This window comes from Argiope bruennichi, chromosome 4 (assembly GCF_947563725.1).
Source record: "Argiope bruennichi chromosome 4, qqArgBrue1.1, whole genome shotgun sequence".
NCBI lineage: Eukaryota > Metazoa > Arthropoda > Arachnida > Araneae > Araneidae > Argiope > Argiope bruennichi.
Window position 1 is genome coordinate 102,534,925 of NC_079154.1, and position 18,262 is coordinate 102,553,186.

The following is an 18,262-nucleotide window of genomic DNA, read 5'->3' on the forward strand; positions in this document are numbered from 1 at the left end:
GACTGAAAACAGCTTTTCTTCTTTTTTTCTTTCCTTAGTTCCCTTTTTTTAATGTTGTTTAGTTTAAATAATAAATTCTTGACAAAGTATGGCAAAAAAGATTTTGAATCAACATCATTTTTGCACAAGTGTTACAATCAAAGTGTGTGAAAAGTATTGTATCATATAAGAAGAATGAATTAAGTTGAGAACTTCCAATGAATATGACAGCACTAAATTGTCTTTTAGCAATAAATGTATAAATATACATAATTTCTTCAAAGAAAAAAACAATGGTTACTCTCAGTACAAACATTAAAAAATTTTCTAGGAAAATTTGTGCAAAAAAATGAATCAAATTGGATGGTGAAATAATAAATAAATTTTTTAAAAATTTTTTATGACAAAAAATTTTATGACAAAAAATAAATAAAAACTATATTTAAAATAATGTCGCATATGTAAATTAATAAAATAAAATGAAATGCATATTTATAAATCAACTGCATTTAGCAAAAAAGTTGTGTATATTCAATAACACTTTTTCTTTTGGATAAACTAATTATGGAAAAAACAGATTCCGCCTGAAAAGCTCCTGAGCTAAGAATTAAATATTTTAAGGCAAAAATTATGAATTCCTTCTAAGTAAATACATTTTGTCCATGGACCACAATTATTGTTAGTATTAGGACATATTAACCTAATTTCACTAAGAAATCTAAGAAACACTCTTAGATTCCTATATACCACATCAGCTTATTAAAAACAAGTACTAATTATAATGTTGATAATGATTTCTTATGGATTTGAAATAATAAACACCATTCATTACCCATGAATACTGACCAATGTTTTCAGTCCCTGATTCAAAATAAAGTTTACCATAACAACTTCCTATCATTTAAATATGACTGTAATTATAGTATTCAAAAAAATATTTTTAAAGAGAAAGCAATATTAATTTGCTACTCAAATAAAACTTCATACATTTTTTTCTCCATATCAAATGACTAAGATAAATAAGTCAATGAACAGCTGAGTTATGTAAATGAAAAAAATTCAGTGATTTTCTTTTATTATTTAAGGTGAATTACATTTAGCTCAATTCTTGAAGAGAAAAAAAAATTATTTCTAACTTATTTAAATACAGAATAATGCACTTGCATGCACTGCAGTTAAGATTATACTCTTTTGAAAAAAGTTACCTTATAATGTAAACATCTACTGTTTATTTTATAATAGTTCTACTGATACATATATTTTTTTCTATTGAGAATAAAATCAGTTCTAAAATGACAATACACTTATAAAAACATGTTTCAAGTGATTTATTTTCTTTGTTTTATTTAGTGTTGAAACCTATAGATCTCTAAAAATGCTTTCAAATCTCCACATACCAAAAGAATTTCTATATTTTATTATTATTTTAACTGAAAGGTATTAAATTAACCACATGAAAGAAGAGAAAATTAATTTGTATATATATATATATATATCTGACATGTAGCAAGATTATTCACTGAGTGAGAAAATTAAGAGTAAATTCATTCATTTGGTTAAATGAAAATAAAAGCTAATAATGGAATGTAGTTCTCAAATGATCAGAAGTCTCCCTTAAGACTCCTGATTTTCTGAAAAACAAACAGTTTAAGCCTAATGCCATTCATAGTATTTAATTAAATATGGAATCCTTATTTCTGTTTAATAATATATTTTATTTAATAAAAAAAGCTGAGACATTGTACTTTTTTTTTTCATATTCTAATTAAAGAAGGCAACTGTCATACATGAGAGAATATAAATTTAAAATTACCTAATTAACATCTTTGAAATATAACACTAAAATTATATGTGGGAACATCAAAATCTGTTCTTAAATAAATGATACCCTTCACATTTAATATTTATTTATATTATTAAAGTACACATTACAAATTCCAAGACTATAAAAAATAATTTTTTGAGAAATGCTGCAAAATATGGACAAACACATAAGAAAACAATATAATTCAAAACTGTTGGCTTATTGGAATTTTATCTATTACATTTTTCTTAATTTCAAAAACAAAATTTTAATAAATACACTAAATTTGTAATGAAAAAATTATTTAATATATTATTATTTTTATGAGCACAATGATAAAAAGAATGCCTGGAAAAAAAAGGAAATATAGTTGTATAAAATGGAAACAAACTTTCAACAGCTCCAGGCTCTTTTTTAATTGCAGGAAGTGGAACACTTGATGAAGAAATAAGATTTTCAGATGATACAGTCACTGTAGTTGTAGCATTTTCTTTAGGTTTTTCACTAGAGAAAAAAGGGCAATTTATAAATACCAACTTATTCTTTAAAAACATAATCTCATCAAAATATACATCATTACTTGAAATCTATTGCACAATAGATTTGGGTGGAAATATATTACAATTTAATATTATCCAATCAGTAATATATGACAAATTTTAAAGGCAAGCTATCTTTAAAATATAAATAGGTTCTTTAAAGTTGAATACAAAAATTCAATTCTGAACTCAAAATGGAATAACATTTTACTAACAATTATAACAGAAGTTAATTAAAATACTTTGTTTTAAGTTTATATGACAATATGTTGATTTTGTTGGAATATTTTTTTAAAGAACCCATAAATCTTTAGATCCATAAAAAAAATCTATAAAAAATAATCCATAAAAAAATCTTCTGAATTATGACAAAGGTTTTTTAAAATTTTCTACATACAATCACTCCCCACAAGAAAAAGAAATGAATGATTTTTTTTATCTGTGTCTGAGAATTATGCTGCAACCCAAAAGTTGGAGGGAAAATAAAAGAAAATGAAACATTTGTCATCAATAACACATTATTTTAAAAGAAATTCTAATTTCCTTCTTATTTTTACTTATTGGAGAATAATAAGTCTGTAATGTTTGCTTTAAGATACTTTTTATAAAGAAATTATCTAAGAAATTTACAAACCTGTTGGTTTTAGGTGATAAAACCGATGAAAAATTTGCATTACTGTTAGCATCTGAACGAGGACTGATTGGTTCACTTATACATAAGCTGCTTGATAAATTCTTTTTTACAACGGTATTCAAGCTATAATAAGGAAAAAATATATCCAATCAATATTTTTATTGCAGATTTCAATAACCATATTTTTAAAAAATCAAACAATTTTTTTACCTCTCACTGGTTCTTTTTCTCAAAATGCTTGGCCGAGGAGATGTATGGTTATTTACACTTCCTTGAGTTTGCAAAGTATTATAAGAAGTAGTAGCTGGTGCCTGTCCAATAGAAGAGCTACCATTAGAGGTTAATGGAGCTGAAATATCTGAACTCTTTCCACCTGAAATAAAATATTTGGTAAGAAAACACAGAAATATTGAAAATGATAGAATTTGACAATACAAAGTTTTGATATAATTTGGTACAATACCATAAGATGGATGCAGGGCAACAGAGTGACGAGAATCCACTGCAACCATTACAGAATTAATTGGCTGTACAGGATTTGATGTGGAAGTGGAAGAATGTGATGAAGTGTTACTTGTTGTATGTTGTGCAACTAAAAAAAGAAAACAATTTCAAGGTTTTTTTTTTCTTTTTAATTTTGATGCATTGCATAAAATCAATAACAAACATGAATTGACTAATATTGTTAAATAGAAAAATTAAATTAAATTAAGCCATTAAAACAGTGCAATTTTCATTGCAAACTTTTATATTTTTGTAAACATACAATTACAGAGTAGCTACAGAAACTGTGAAAGAAATTTCCCTAATTAAACTTGCTACATTTTTCTGATTTATGACTAATAATTATATTATTTTCCTGAATTCCTCTCAACTCAGAATTACAGTATATGTACAATATATATCAAACTTCCTTTTCTTTTCATTATTTTTTTTCCCATACTCTTCATATTTGTCTCGTAAATTCCTCACATTAGAAAAAAAAAAAAAAATTATTTTGACATTTCAAAATTACTTATTCTACTATTTGCTTGAATACTCTCAAACAATTTTTCTTGCAATGAGTATTTGTTATTCCATATTTCTCCCATAAACAATATTTATCGATCAAAAATCCTCTCTCAACATTACTGTCATAATGAAAAAATATCATTATCATCTTTAACAATGCTATGGCATCAATGCAATGTTTAGAGTCGAAAACAGATTGAACCAAAATTTAGTCACTCTCTGTGTTCTTTGGAAAAGTTTCGCTTGTTATTAGCAACATTCATCAGCCCATTTTATTCTAATGAAATTAGAAAAAAGTTGTTATATCCATGAAAAAAAGTTCTCTCAGATTGCGGTTGTTATGACTGCCTTGACAACATTGGGCTTCAGAGTAGAGATACCAGTGCAAATTCACTAATCCCATGAATAATCGACAAACTCTTGACAATACTCTTGCCAGAAATTTGAATTTCCCCGACTTTCATCAGATTTCCCAATTCTACCACAACTCTGAATTATAAATTAAAATGTATTATGAAAACTTAGAATTAAATATAATATCTTTTGCATTAAATATAATTTCTTTTTATTACAGCAAACAGCAACTTTACCTGGAAATATAATGACTGAACAGACTTTGGGAAATAGATTCTCATTGTTTTATCAAAATGTTGCATGCCAAAAACTATTCACATTAAAACGTGAAATTTTGAAGTTATAGCTGGAATCACTAACAATGTGTAATATTTTGCAATTATCTATACTTATATAAAGCTCAATGTGTGTCTGTGTGTGTGTTGGTCCTCTACAGGCCAGACTGTTCGACCTACAGCTACCAAATTTGGCACATGTATACCTTGGAAGTCGGGAATGTGCACCTAGGGTCCTTTTTTTTTGAATTAGAATTTTTATTATTAATTAAAAACTAACTTTCCAGCCAAAAGAATCCTTTCATTTTTCCCATTGCCAAATGAGTAAGGCTTCAGTTTTTTTTAAGAATAGACTTAACATATTTTCGGCCGATTATTTCAAAGGATTCTGTTTATTTCCTTAGTGTTTGATGCATTAAAAATTAAACATTAATTAATCGACCTTTCAGATTCATTCTGAAGTACTTTTGAATTAAAATAAAACAGAATAAAGGAAATTAGAAATTTCTAATCTGTATAGCATTACCCCAACTGGCATAGAAAATTCCTGCATTTGCCTTACCATAACTGGCGGTGAAAATTCGCACATGCGCATTGTGTTCTGATTGTTAACAACTATTTTCAATGGATGCGGATTTGATAAAAAAAATTTATTTAGGTTAGTTTTATGCTTTTGTAATTAAATTGTATTTATGTTAGTCATATATTTTTTGTATATGCTTATAGTTTTAAGTACATCTTTTTTTTAAACCTGTTTGCGACCGATTATTTTAAACGATTCTGTTTATTTTCTTAGTGTTTGATGCATTTAAAATCAAACATTGTTAATTAATCGATCTGCTCATGATGAATATGAGAAAATTTTGACAAATTCTTGAGATATTACAAAAATTAAGAAAGACATTCTTTAGTGCCCATAAGGTTTAAATGCTCTGTGACTCTGTTTTCAGTAATCATATTATTAAAAATAATGTATTGTTTCAGTAAAAAACATTATTATTAATTGCAGATCAATCATTTCCACTTTAACTTAAAGCATAAATTCTACAGGAGCTAACAGAAAATTAGAGATATACATATTATGTTATGACTGAAGGCCTTTATAATTTTATGAGCGAATTATATGACTATCAGAATTTGAAGTTTTGAAATATTTTAATGAAGAAGCTATTAAAGTAGGAATTACATAAAATATTTAATTATTAAAATTTTAGCGAGCTTTAAGATTGGCGAACCGGCTGGTCGCCAAAGGCGGCTAGTATATGTATAATATAGGTAGCATAAAGTAAAGTAAATATAGGTAGTATATATAATATAGGTAGCATATGCAAGCATTAAGCTTTAACAAGATGTTTTGACAAATTTTACAAATGGCATTTTGATATAAAATAAAATGACATGATGTTGGCCTTTATATTGAATTTGTTACTAAGAACACAGTATAAATTATATGCCTTTAAAAAAAACATTTTTAAAAAATGGTATGCTACATTAAATAGAAAATGATGAAAAAAGAAAATCCATATTAGAAAACGATCCACATGATAAATAACCAATATACCAATTACTAGGGGGCTAAAAGCCCCCTCCCAGCTACCACTTGCCAACCCCAAACTCCTATAATTGCTAAACAATTATCTGTTTGCTTCACAACCATAACTGATTATTCAATTATAGATCAATGCAATTGATTCTTTTTGCTTAGTAAATGCAGTGATTGAATGAATTCAATTAGTCATTGAATATCATAAGAAAACAAAGATATATAAAATAAATTAATATCTTATACTAAGTAAGATGAGGTAAAACATCTTGTTAATTACATCTTGGTTATTTTGCCGGCAAATAAAGTAACTCTCAGAATATCCAGCTTCATGTCGCTGTCAATAGCATTTATAATAATACATCAATTATTTAGATTATTAACTATTTTTAAACTAAATTAATGTTCGCAAACAATGTAAAAAAATTCTTTGGAATTTGAATTAAGAAGCGAAGCTAGGTTGAGTTGTAACTTATCAGCAGATATATGTTTTTCCATCTGATTGTTATGCCTTCAGTGACTGGCTATGTTTTATCATTTCATTAGCTTTTTATATTATATAGAGAAATGTTTTATTGTCAAAGAACCTAATATTAAACTTAGTCATGTCTACAGAGGATGCGTGCACACGAGGGGAAATTCAAAAATCACTAGATTTAAATTAAATGAATTGATGCAATAATTTATTTAATGTTCAAGCCTAGAACCTCAAAATGAACATTTTTTATAATTAATTTTTTTAATTAAAACTATGAAATAAGAAAATATGTTTCATTTTACCCAAATATAGTTTTAAAACATAATGCCAAAAAAATAGTATAATGAAAATAAATGCATGCTTCAAATATATATTAAATTATAAATTATAATTCAAAAAATTATGTTTATAAAAATGAGAATTAAAATAGATAAAAGTGATGATTTAAATTAATCATTTTACATACAAGATGCTGGCCTCAGCTGAGAAGAAGCAAAACCTCCAGAAGGTGGGTTTGAGGTATAAGGATGCATAGCCAAATTGGAATATTGATCATGGTATAAATATGTAGTAGATGGGGCGTATGTTGCACTACTTCCTTGTGGTTTAGATAATGAAGTAAAGCGAACAGATGAATTACTGAAAATAAAATAAAAAAAGCTTCTAAATATATCACAATAGAAATCACAATTTAACTAACTTTACATACACAGATAAAAAAAAAATGGATATTTTTGTTGCAGTATAAAATCACTAATTTATCTTTAAAATCAATTATAATATATTCATTATAAGATATCCATAACAAAGATAACTATGACAGAAAACAAACTTTCATAATTTTAAAGTTTTTAAAAATGACTTAAAATATAAATTAAGAATTAAAATTGAAGGTCAGAATATAAAAGTAAAATACAGAGGGCAAAAAGTTTTTAGTAATTTCAATTAATAAATTTGAAGGTAATTTTCTTACTTTTAAGATTTTAAGATAGTATAAAAAAAAGAAATTTTGTACTCAATAATTTGCTCTAAAATTATTGTTTAAAAATGCCAAAAATTTAATTAATTGTAATTAACTGAATATTTGTAATTTAAAAAATTAACAAAATTTATTTCTTTTAAATAAAAATTGCCGCAAAGTTTTCTGAAATCAGTTTAATGATTTAGGGGGTGGGTGCTGTCAAACAAATTCATTATGACATATTAAGATGTATTAGAAAAAATATGAGTTAATAACTATAGAGACTAGAAATAAAATTACTAGACAATATTTCCTTTTAGAATATCTTTTGCTTCATATATTATTTATATTGTTTTGAATACATTTCATATCTAATATGCTTAGTCTTTTAAACTGAAGATTTATGCAGAATCTTTCTGAGATAGTAAAAGTATTTCTTCAAATGAAAGTGAAAGAGAAATTGTTTTGATATAATAGTTTGCTGAATATTTTTATATATAAAAATAAAAGAAGAAAAATACATTACAACATATATTTTGTGATTAATATGCTACTGGGCTGATGGAATAGTAAAACAATGTAGATTGTATTAAATTAAACATTGCAGAACAAATAAGAATGTAAAATATGACATTCTATAAAAATTCCTTTTGAAAAAAAAATTGCTTATGTGAGTATAATAATAAAGTATGATAATTTTACTATTGAAAAATGATCTTTTCATAAAATAGATTTCTATTAGATATAGGTTGAACAGTAAACAATAAATAAGGAAATTTAATTTATTTTAAATTGATTTCTATCCCTTATAAAACAATTGTAAAAACCACAATATTTAAATACAAAAATGTATGGAAAATTAGCTTTCCCCACTGTACAAGTTAATTTACCAATTCATGAAAAGTTAACTTTTCATGAATATACCAACTATATTAATTTCTTGCATGGAAGATATGCAATTGTTCATACCTTTCAGCCTGCTTTTCAGTTATCATAACACTTTGAGGAGTATTGTTAGATGAAGATGAAGTAGTAACTCGTGCCGAATTTGAAGCAGAAGCCTGCGAAGAAAAATTTCCAACTCGAGCATTGTCTGGAACAGAAGGTTCACTAATAGCTCTTGAAGTCACAGGAGACTGAGGATATACTTTAGCTAAAAAAATAAAAATAATATAATTAAAAATCCATACCCTACAACACTATTTACCCAGTCATCTGTACAGATAGGTGTATTATACATAACAAATATCCCAAAATTATAGATATTTCCAAAGAATTTTTATTGATTAAAATATTACTCCAAATTACTTAATTGACACTTATTACTGACTAAATATATAAGTGAAATAATATTACTTAAAAACCCCACAATATGATTTTGTCGAACAATCAAATTAACACTGTCAGATATTTACAATTTATTATTATTATTATTAAATGGCAAGCATTTGTACTTTTTTAAAGACATTCCTGCTCAGTTTAATATCATAGCAAACTCCCATATACATTTTGTAATGAAGAGCAACTCCAGTGTTTTTGTATTCATACAGGAATAAGAATTCATTTTTTTTTTTTAAATCATGCTTAAAAAAATGTTTTAACTAATAGGTGGCATTGTTGTGAGTGAGAATTCGGAAAGAGTATTTTCAGCATTTTTCAAAGTTTTCTCCCTATATATCCATAACTCCATAGTTTTCACTTAATTTCCTTAGCTGTTGGAGGGTATGAAAATCATTCCTAAGTGACATTTGTAAATTATATATTAAACAACTATTCCTCACAGATTCCAAAAATTAAAATGTGAACTAGAAATGAATAAGTATATATCAAAAGAGAAATATATTTCTAAAATTTAAACTTACCAACTGGAATAGTAGTAGGATTAATAGAATTAGGCCGGGATGCAAGACTAGGTACCACTGATACACTACCAGAAGCATTGACTGATGTACTTGGAGTGCCTATAATAAAAAATTTTCAATTATTATAATTTCACATATAAAACTTCTGATTCATCAAGGAAAACTAATCATTCCCTCAAGAAATATTCATTGCTAACAGAATCATTACTAACTTCCACCAATTAAAACTGCTAAAAAACACTGAACTAGTTACATGTAGATTCTTAAAACTAAAAATCTTAAACTATCAAATATCATTTTAAGTCATTCAATAAAAATTTCCATCCTGAACTAAATGCCAATCAGCAACCAAAATAGAGGGAAACCAAAACTTAATAGGACTGACTGCCTGGAAAAAGACTTGAAAACTATTAACATGACAAATGAAAAACCTTAGTTAAGAACAGGATGCCATGGAATGGAATTCTGAGGGGGAGACAAGAGTCCATACAAGGCTGTTGTGCTAGTGCCAAGAAATCCTGAACAAATTTGGATTGCAAATAACAAGTGCATAACTAGGAAAAGTTTTTAAAAAAAATCCAGTTATTAAAAAATAACTTTAACCAATCTAGTCAAAACTATTAATAAACAAAGTTAGTAAAACCTGAAAAACTGACAATACAAATACTTTTAAAATGGATGGGTGGGGTTGGGGGTTGAGCTGACAAAGCAGAATAATTTAAAGTAAAGAATTCATTTATAAGAAAAGAATGACAATATTATCAGATTAACTGACAAAAACATTTTTTTATCAAAATATAGTAATAGAAAATCTATTTTATATTGATTAGTGTTTTTCAACTTTCTTACAACATTGCAATTATTGAATTGTCAAATGATTATGAACTGTTCGGCAAATGCAGAAAATTTAGAATATTTCAAAACTGATTTTACTACACTAAATTTTGAAGTAACAAAATTGAAAAATGCTCATTACAATATTTTATGCTCAGATTCAGCTACCTTATTAATGAGCATATTGAGCCAAAAATTCACCCATTTTTGAAAAATTATTAAGGATATTTTATAATCTTATTTGTTACAGCACATGATAGAAGAATAACTACTATTACATGCAAGAACTATTTATTATTTATTGAAAATTACTTGTAAGAATACTTTAACATTCATCGAGACACATTTATCACATGCATTCAATAATTATTTGAGTTTACTCATTCTTAATAAGAAGTGTAAACTTTTAAATACTTAAGTGCAAGTAATACACTTAAGTACTTCAAATGGATGAAAAGCACATGGAAAACTTTACATTTTTATTCATTCTTTTTTTGTCCTACTGCAAGGAAGAAAGTGCCTACATTGTGTTTTTTTTTTAAATTTATGGATATTTTCATAAAGCAAAAATAACTTCTAAGCCTTTTACATAAAAAAAAAAATATACAGAAATTTATAATTGTTTATTTTCAAAACAAAAAGTACTGATAATATTTTGATATAAAAATGATTAGAAGATTATTAAAATTTGTTAATCTCAATTTTAAAAAAAGGAGTGAAGAAGTAAGAATATATATATATATATATATATATATATATATATATATATATATAATGTGAAGTAAACTAGATTTATATTTACATGAATGAAACAATACCTGAACGAGTTGTTGTTGTAGCCAAAGCAATAGAGTGATTTGCAGGCATTAATGACTTTGCAGAAATCACAGTGAGCGTTTGATGTGGGGCAACACTGGAAGAAGAATTAGTCAATGAATGCATGGCTGGATTCACATGAGTAGCCCTTAAAGTCTGTAAAGACTGACCAACAGCTGCAGATGATAACTGCATAATACTTGTTGAATAACCAGATGAATTAGCAGATCTGGATATTGAGGGAACCACACCAACATTTTCACTCACTGAGGTAAAACTGTTAGGAGGCACTGTTTGATGAGCTGGTGTTGAATTTGCTGTTGAACTTGCAGTCGAAGACAGACTGGAAACAGACTTTAAATTACCTTTATCATACACCTGTAAAAAAAAAAAAAAATCAAATACATTTTAAAACATAGAGGTTTGCAATGTATAGAAATGGAGGGGGGGGGAACTTATATAACCAATATAAATTTAGGTAAAATATGATGTCACAGAACTTGGAAATACAGTAAAAGAGAAGGAAAAGATGTAGAAGCAGTTTAAATATAAGAAACATGCAAATGCCAAAACATCAGCATCTTCCTGTATCTAAACTAAATTTCTGATTTATTCATTTTCCAACATAATATTTAAATCCACAACAATCCAAAAAACTTTTCTTGTCATCAAAATTTTCTTAAGGTATTTATTGACAAGGGTATCCCAAATAAAGAAATCCAACTGATCTAGTTTGAGCCATCCATGAAGAAGTTTGAGAAATCCATCTGATCTAGTTCTGATTAATAACTAAAGATATGTAGGTTCTCAAGATCCCCCCACCCAATCAATCAACTCTTCATTTAAAAAAAAAAAAAAAAAAAAAAAAACTAGAGTTACAATTTCCTCTTCAATATTAGCTTTCTTCCACTGTACTTAAATAGTAATAATATTTTTATATATATATATATATTTTTTTGTAGTAAAGCTTTCAATTAAAGTATTGCAATCCTTTTTTTCATAGATTTTGACTAAGCTCCAGAATTATTAGATAGGAAATTTTAAAATTTTTCACACTTATAGTCTTTAGGATAATAATTTTTGTGTGGCAAATTTTTTTAAATCAAAAATTAGGCTAAATTAATGATAAATAAAAAAAAATTCAGATCTTTAAAATTACAATTAAATTTAAGTGTAACTTTTCATAATCCGCGTGTGTTCTCTTAAAGCAATTTTACATACAAATGTAGAAAAATCTGATAAAAGCTTTATTTTTTTAAAAATTCCTATAACACTAATATTATTCTGCACAACGCTATTTAGATCATAAGCTTTAATTAAAGATTCTTCAATAAGAAAACATTACAGCTTCAAAGAACATTATCTGTTTAAAAAATGTCAGAACTCTTAGAAATAAAACAATTATTCATTTCATCGTGACAATTCCTGTTGTTATATCAGAACTAGAAGTTTGCCTTTTTAACATTAAACAATTTTTTATTTATGTATTTATTATTTTTTTAGGAAAGTATTTGTGAAATTATTGAAAAATGTTTTATCTATAGAAAAATTAAGTGTAAGCCACACAATTATTTCCATAGAAAAAATATTTTTCAATAGTTATACACATATAAAGGTTTTTGAATTCTTTGCTGGAAATCAAACAATAGAGGATTTTATTTTTAATAATATTAAACAGCAAAATGATGAGCATAAAATTCATTTTTTTAAATTCAATGTGTTATTAGATACAACTGAAAGTTATGAATTTCATTGAATCAGTCAACAATATTCAATGGTATGCAAATAAAAACAATATGTGTACACTACGAAATAAAAGTAGAAGCGGAAATCTTATTTCAGAAATAATATTTGTAAGAAGATGTTTTTTTTTTAAACCTTAATTTTAATACTAGCAAAACCATGCAATTGAGTATTTTGATGGAAGAGTTTGAATTTCATAACAACATTGTTAACATTAAATTTTGCTTGATGCCTGTTTCTATCATCTTGTTTCACCTGTTTCTAATCACATATTCTTTCTTTTATATATTCCCTCCTCTGACTGAAAGCAGTTTTTGGTGATGCAGCATGCCTAAACTTGAGAAATTCTAATCACATTTTGCAGCACCATTAATTATTTAAGTGAAATTAAAATTCAGTGAAGCTGTAAAAACAAATAAAATAAATTAAAGTTAAAATATTTAATATATATTTATATACATTTAATATAAGATATATTTAATACATATATAATATATAAACTATTTAATATATTTCAAATGAAAATAATAAAGCATAAATACTGAAAAATTAAGGCATTTTGTTCTAAATTTGTATTTAAATGTATAAATAAATTGTGCAGCACTGTGCAGTAGGAAACTGAGAGTTAGAAAATAGCTGCAATTATATTACAAAACTTAGAGTGAAAACAAAGCAAGATGAATTTACATAATGTTTTTTGCCTTATTAATAAAACCATGAAAAATTACAAGGCACAGATATTTTCAAATAGTAAAAAATGGTGCAAATTTATCCTAAAATAGTTTTAAAATATATTGTACCTGCTGTAAATGTTGAACAATGGGCTGAGAAATATTTATAGGCTTAGCAATTGTAATTGATGAAGAGTGTGATGGTCCAGTTCTCACAACTGAACCCTCAACCGTTCGAGATCCTAATCCAATATGTGTAGAACTGCTAGAGAGAGAATGGCTTGTAGATCTGGAAGAGAAAAATAAGTAAAATAAACAAAAAACTTAGATATTTTTTAATGATCTTTAAGTATATTTTATAAAAACAAAATATAAGTTTTTTTTTTAATCTCTTAACATGTTTCTTTTAAATTTAAAAATTAATTCACTGTTCTATATTATTATTGATGTGTTCCATAATTAGAATAATGGGAAATTAAATAGTAATTTGCTTATACTTTTATTTCACAGTATTGCTTTCAAATTTTTGAACCATTTCTTTTTATCTCACTCTGCTTAAATATGAAGCTTGTACTTATATTAATTCTTGAAATAATAAAATAGTAAAACAAAGTAAAAAGAACATTCCTATTAATTACCATTAACAATACACTACTAATAAAGTTATTTTCATATTTAATGGTACAATTATCTGCACTGAATAATTTTTCTAAACATTAATTGGATTTTGAAAAACTGAGAAAAGAAGTAATCTTTAACTGTGCTCATATCATTTTCTTTAGTTTATTTAATAATTTTTATCATGATGAGCATTTGTCTATTAATTATCACTGTTACTAATCTATTTGTGATCTTTTTTTTTTTTTTTTTTTTTCCAAGATGCTCACAAAGCACATTTAAACTCATTTTGAATCTTTAAAGAAAAGAGTATCACAATAACTGACTGATTCATATAATGTTCAACATAATGATCACAAAAACAGTTCTTACTTCTGTAAATCTACAACTTGGGGAATTGAACTCGAACCCACTGGTGGAGTAGCAGTTCTACTAACAAGTGTTGGAGATTTTGCCTAAAAAAAAAGGGAATAATTTAAATATCAAATTGCCTAGCTCATTGTATTCATAAATAATATCAAAATATAAAGTAAAGAAAAACAAGTTCTCACCCTGACAGGAGTATGTAACGCCATCATAGATGAAGAGGCTAAAGCCATTGTAGTAGATGAATGAGGAGTTCTGAGAATGGGAGTTGCCACAGCAGATTTAGGAGCTGCACTAATACTAGCAACAGCTGCAGGCCCTTGAAAAAGAGAAAGTAAATGTTTATAATACACAATCTGTTTTCAATTACCGAAGGTGATTCACTTTATATAGTTCAATTTAAAGAAGGAAATTTTTCATTTTATTTATTAAAATTTATAGGTTATTTAAATTGATATACAACATTTATAGGCTGGATACTGCAAAAAATCTGTAAATTGTGCAATGAGTTATTCAAAAATTGTTCATAATGCATACTGTTGGATGACCTAAAACTAACAAATTTGATATGCACATATTTCATGTATATTACATTAAAAAAATTATTTTAATTTTAATTAGGTTTTTAATATTGTTTTTCAATAACTTTAAAGCATACTATGGCAAAAAAAAAAAAAAATCAATGCTTTAAAAAAAAATCATGACCGTTTCAATAATGCCAATTTTATTTTCATGTATTTTTTTCATTTATTTATTATAATCTTTTTCACAATTAGATTTAAACACATTTTTATAAAAATGATTTTCCATCACATAATCATGTACTACAAAAATAGCAAAAATTAAATAATCACCATGAATATTTTTTAAACTTTAATGTGACTATATAAAAATAAATATTAGATATTTTAGTTTTTATTATAAGTTAATGCTTTAACATATTTCAAATATTATTGTTGTTGCTTTTTAACAAGTCAAATAAATTAACTTACATTTCTAGCAATTATGTAATGTAAAAAGAATGAAAAAGAGAATGAAAATATGTTAAAACATTGTTAAATAAAATAGTAAATGTAAAAACATTGTTGAACAGATAATGTGTCTGATCTGATTATATCAGATAAACGAAAACAGTCAAATTTTCTTAATTTTTCAACGATTTAAATGTTCAAAAGAATTAGGTTTACTACAATAGCAAGCAATTCCATTCTAATATAGACAGAATTAATGCAAAATACAAATGGGAAAGGAAACTGTTTTACTTTTTTTTAACAGATACTATATTTCTTAAATCTAGAAGGTTTTCTAAAAAATATAAATATAAATACAAAAGTAAAAGGGCTTCCTTTCCTGTTTCAATTTTTACTATATTTGTTTCAATAGTAAATAAATAACAAAACTATCACCTTAAAAAAAAAAAAAAAAAAAAACTCTTTTTGTAAGACTTAACTGGGTATATTGGAATTGGAAATTTTAAGAAAGCAAAAGCATTAGAAAAAATACTTCAATTAAATCGCATTCTCAGCATTAGTGTTCAATACCCTTAGAAAATTCATTAATATTTTTTAAAGAACTTATTAAGCTCAAATTAATAAAAATTACATATAAAATTTTAAAAGTAATTCAGAAGATAAATTTTAAAGCCAATACAGAAGATAATTAAAAAAAAATGACAAATAAAAATTTGATAATCCTACATGAAAGTATTTGATCTGTTCTAAATCATTTGCTTACATCTGCCTTTAACTTCAGTTGCAAGTTCGATTCGGTACAATAGATTTCATTATACTGTCAATTTTATACAAGAAATAATTGAAAAACAAAAGAACAAACAAAAAAACCTTATAAAATCTATAGCACTACAAAAAAAGCATATATAACAAATGGAAGTCATGTTAAACTAATACAACAACATCTAACTATAAACAACATTAATTAAATTAAATGAAAAAATTAATTGAGATATTTTATTTTTGGCAATCGCAGAAAATTTTTAATAAATATTATTAACCTAAAATGTATTACTGTTCAGCTCTGATCAAGCAGAAGCATAATTTTACAAATTCTTTTCATTTAACCTAAAACATAATGTAAGCCAGCAAAAGGATTGCTTGAAAATTTACCTCTTGGAACATGTGAGGAGAAAGACTGCTGATGAATCACATGACCTGAAGGAGGTATCTGATGAGAACTTCTGATTATGGATGCCATTGATGGTCCAGAGTTACCAGCTGCTATAACTGGATGGACTGCAGCTGGAATCATGTGACGACTTCCACCACTGAGAGCAGACGGTAAGATTCCTGGAGTTAGGGTGCCACTAGAACTGGCTGTTGTAGTGCCTGTTTGTGTTATGTCACTTGTAGGCATGCGTATGACTAATTTAAAAGAAGAAAAATAATTAAATTCCATCCAAAGAATATTTGAAGTTATAAAATATAAATATAATGGTTAAGGGTAAAGGGGTAAATTATAAACAACTAAATTTAATGGGAGTGCCATTTTAAATAAATTCCAAATATAAAACTTATTCTACATAATATGTACAAAAATTAACACATAAAACACAGCATAATATATTCCTAGAATATAACTAATATTTCAAAATACCAAAATAAATACACTGTAAGTTACCTGTCCAACTTGAAATACTGCTATTTTTGAAATCTTGTGCTAAAAATATAATAAAGGCAATTTTAACAGACAAAACATTTTTAAATACAATGTAAAACTTAAAAAACAATTTAATTTAGATTTTCTTTTAAATATAAAATCAATATGCTTGCTCATTTTATAAGAACTTAATGATAATAAAATTAACATATAGTAAAAAAAAACATACCAAATTAATATTTGGAAAAGTACATCATAATGTCAATAAATTGAATTTTTTTTAAATCTCCAGCACAAAAAATAATGCTGCAAATTGATATCAATTTTTTAATTACACATAAAATAATTTTTAAAAAATACTTTTTTTTTTTTTTTTTGTAAAAATAACTTGTATTTTAATCTTAATTTTTATTAAAAGTTTGAAAAATCTTTCACGCAATCTAAATAAGGAAACATGCAGCATTATTTTCGAGATTGGCTAAATGAAAGCCATTAGTTAAAAAAAAAAAAAAAAAAAAAAAAAAAAACATAAATATTAAACATTTTGCCATAAAAAACTATGACTGAAATCCACTTTTCACTGCATTTACCATGCTAAAGACAATGCCCACACAATTAAAAATGAACAGCAAAATGAAGAATGTAAGATGGTTTACATTAACAACCATCTTGCTTTTAAACATCTCTTGGTAATTGAACTAGAAGGTAAATCTGACAACTACAAACTTTAGAAAAAGATTCTTTGTTCATAAGTTACAGTGTAGTTTATGATATTTAAACTATAATGAGCTAACTTTCAATATTTTAATATTAGGTCTATAAAGATATTCACATAAACTTTTTGAAAATAACTGTCCTTATCAATTTTTGGTGAACTTATTATATATTTTGACAAGATACAATGTTCTTTTTTTAAAAAAAGGAATGATCTCTTAAATCCTTTCTTAATAAATATTCATTTGCAAAAAATTTTTAAAAGGATAATCTTGATTTTAAAAAATGCAATTGAATTATTAAAAACAATACTAATGAATAAAGGCATATTTCACAGGAAAATGATAAAATATTTGTTGGCATTTATTTGAAAACTCAAATCGAATTTAAAATAAACAACAAATTTTTAGGCAATGAAAAACATCAAGAATTATTTTAAATATAAAA

At 25.7% G+C, this 18,262-nt stretch overlaps 1 protein-coding gene across 1 annotated transcript in view; it reads right to left on the reverse strand.

Annotated features, from left to right (window-relative positions):
• Window positions 1-18,262, reverse strand: part of LOC129965422 (histone deacetylase complex subunit SAP130-A-like) — a 33,053-nt gene that overhangs the window by 9,105 nt on the left and 5,686 nt on the right. Inside the window, exons 4-16 of the mRNA XM_056079275.1 lie at window positions 17,123-17,161; window positions 16,612-16,866; window positions 14,674-14,807; window positions 14,495-14,577; window positions 13,634-13,793; window positions 11,093-11,468; window positions 9,441-9,539; window positions 8,548-8,731; window positions 7,084-7,256; window positions 3,420-3,548; window positions 3,167-3,329; window positions 2,957-3,079; window positions 2,175-2,287 (exon numbers count right to left, since the gene is read on the reverse strand). Coding sequence (XP_055935250.1) covers window positions 2,175-2,287; window positions 2,957-3,079; window positions 3,167-3,329; window positions 3,420-3,548; window positions 7,084-7,256; window positions 8,548-8,731; window positions 9,441-9,539; window positions 11,093-11,468; window positions 13,634-13,793; window positions 14,495-14,577; window positions 14,674-14,807; window positions 16,612-16,866; window positions 17,123-17,161 — 2,031 coding nt within the window. The remainder of the gene's footprint in view (window positions 1-2,174; window positions 2,288-2,956; window positions 3,080-3,166; window positions 3,330-3,419; window positions 3,549-7,083; window positions 7,257-8,547; window positions 8,732-9,440; window positions 9,540-11,092; window positions 11,469-13,633; window positions 13,794-14,494; window positions 14,578-14,673; window positions 14,808-16,611; window positions 16,867-17,122; window positions 17,162-18,262) is intronic.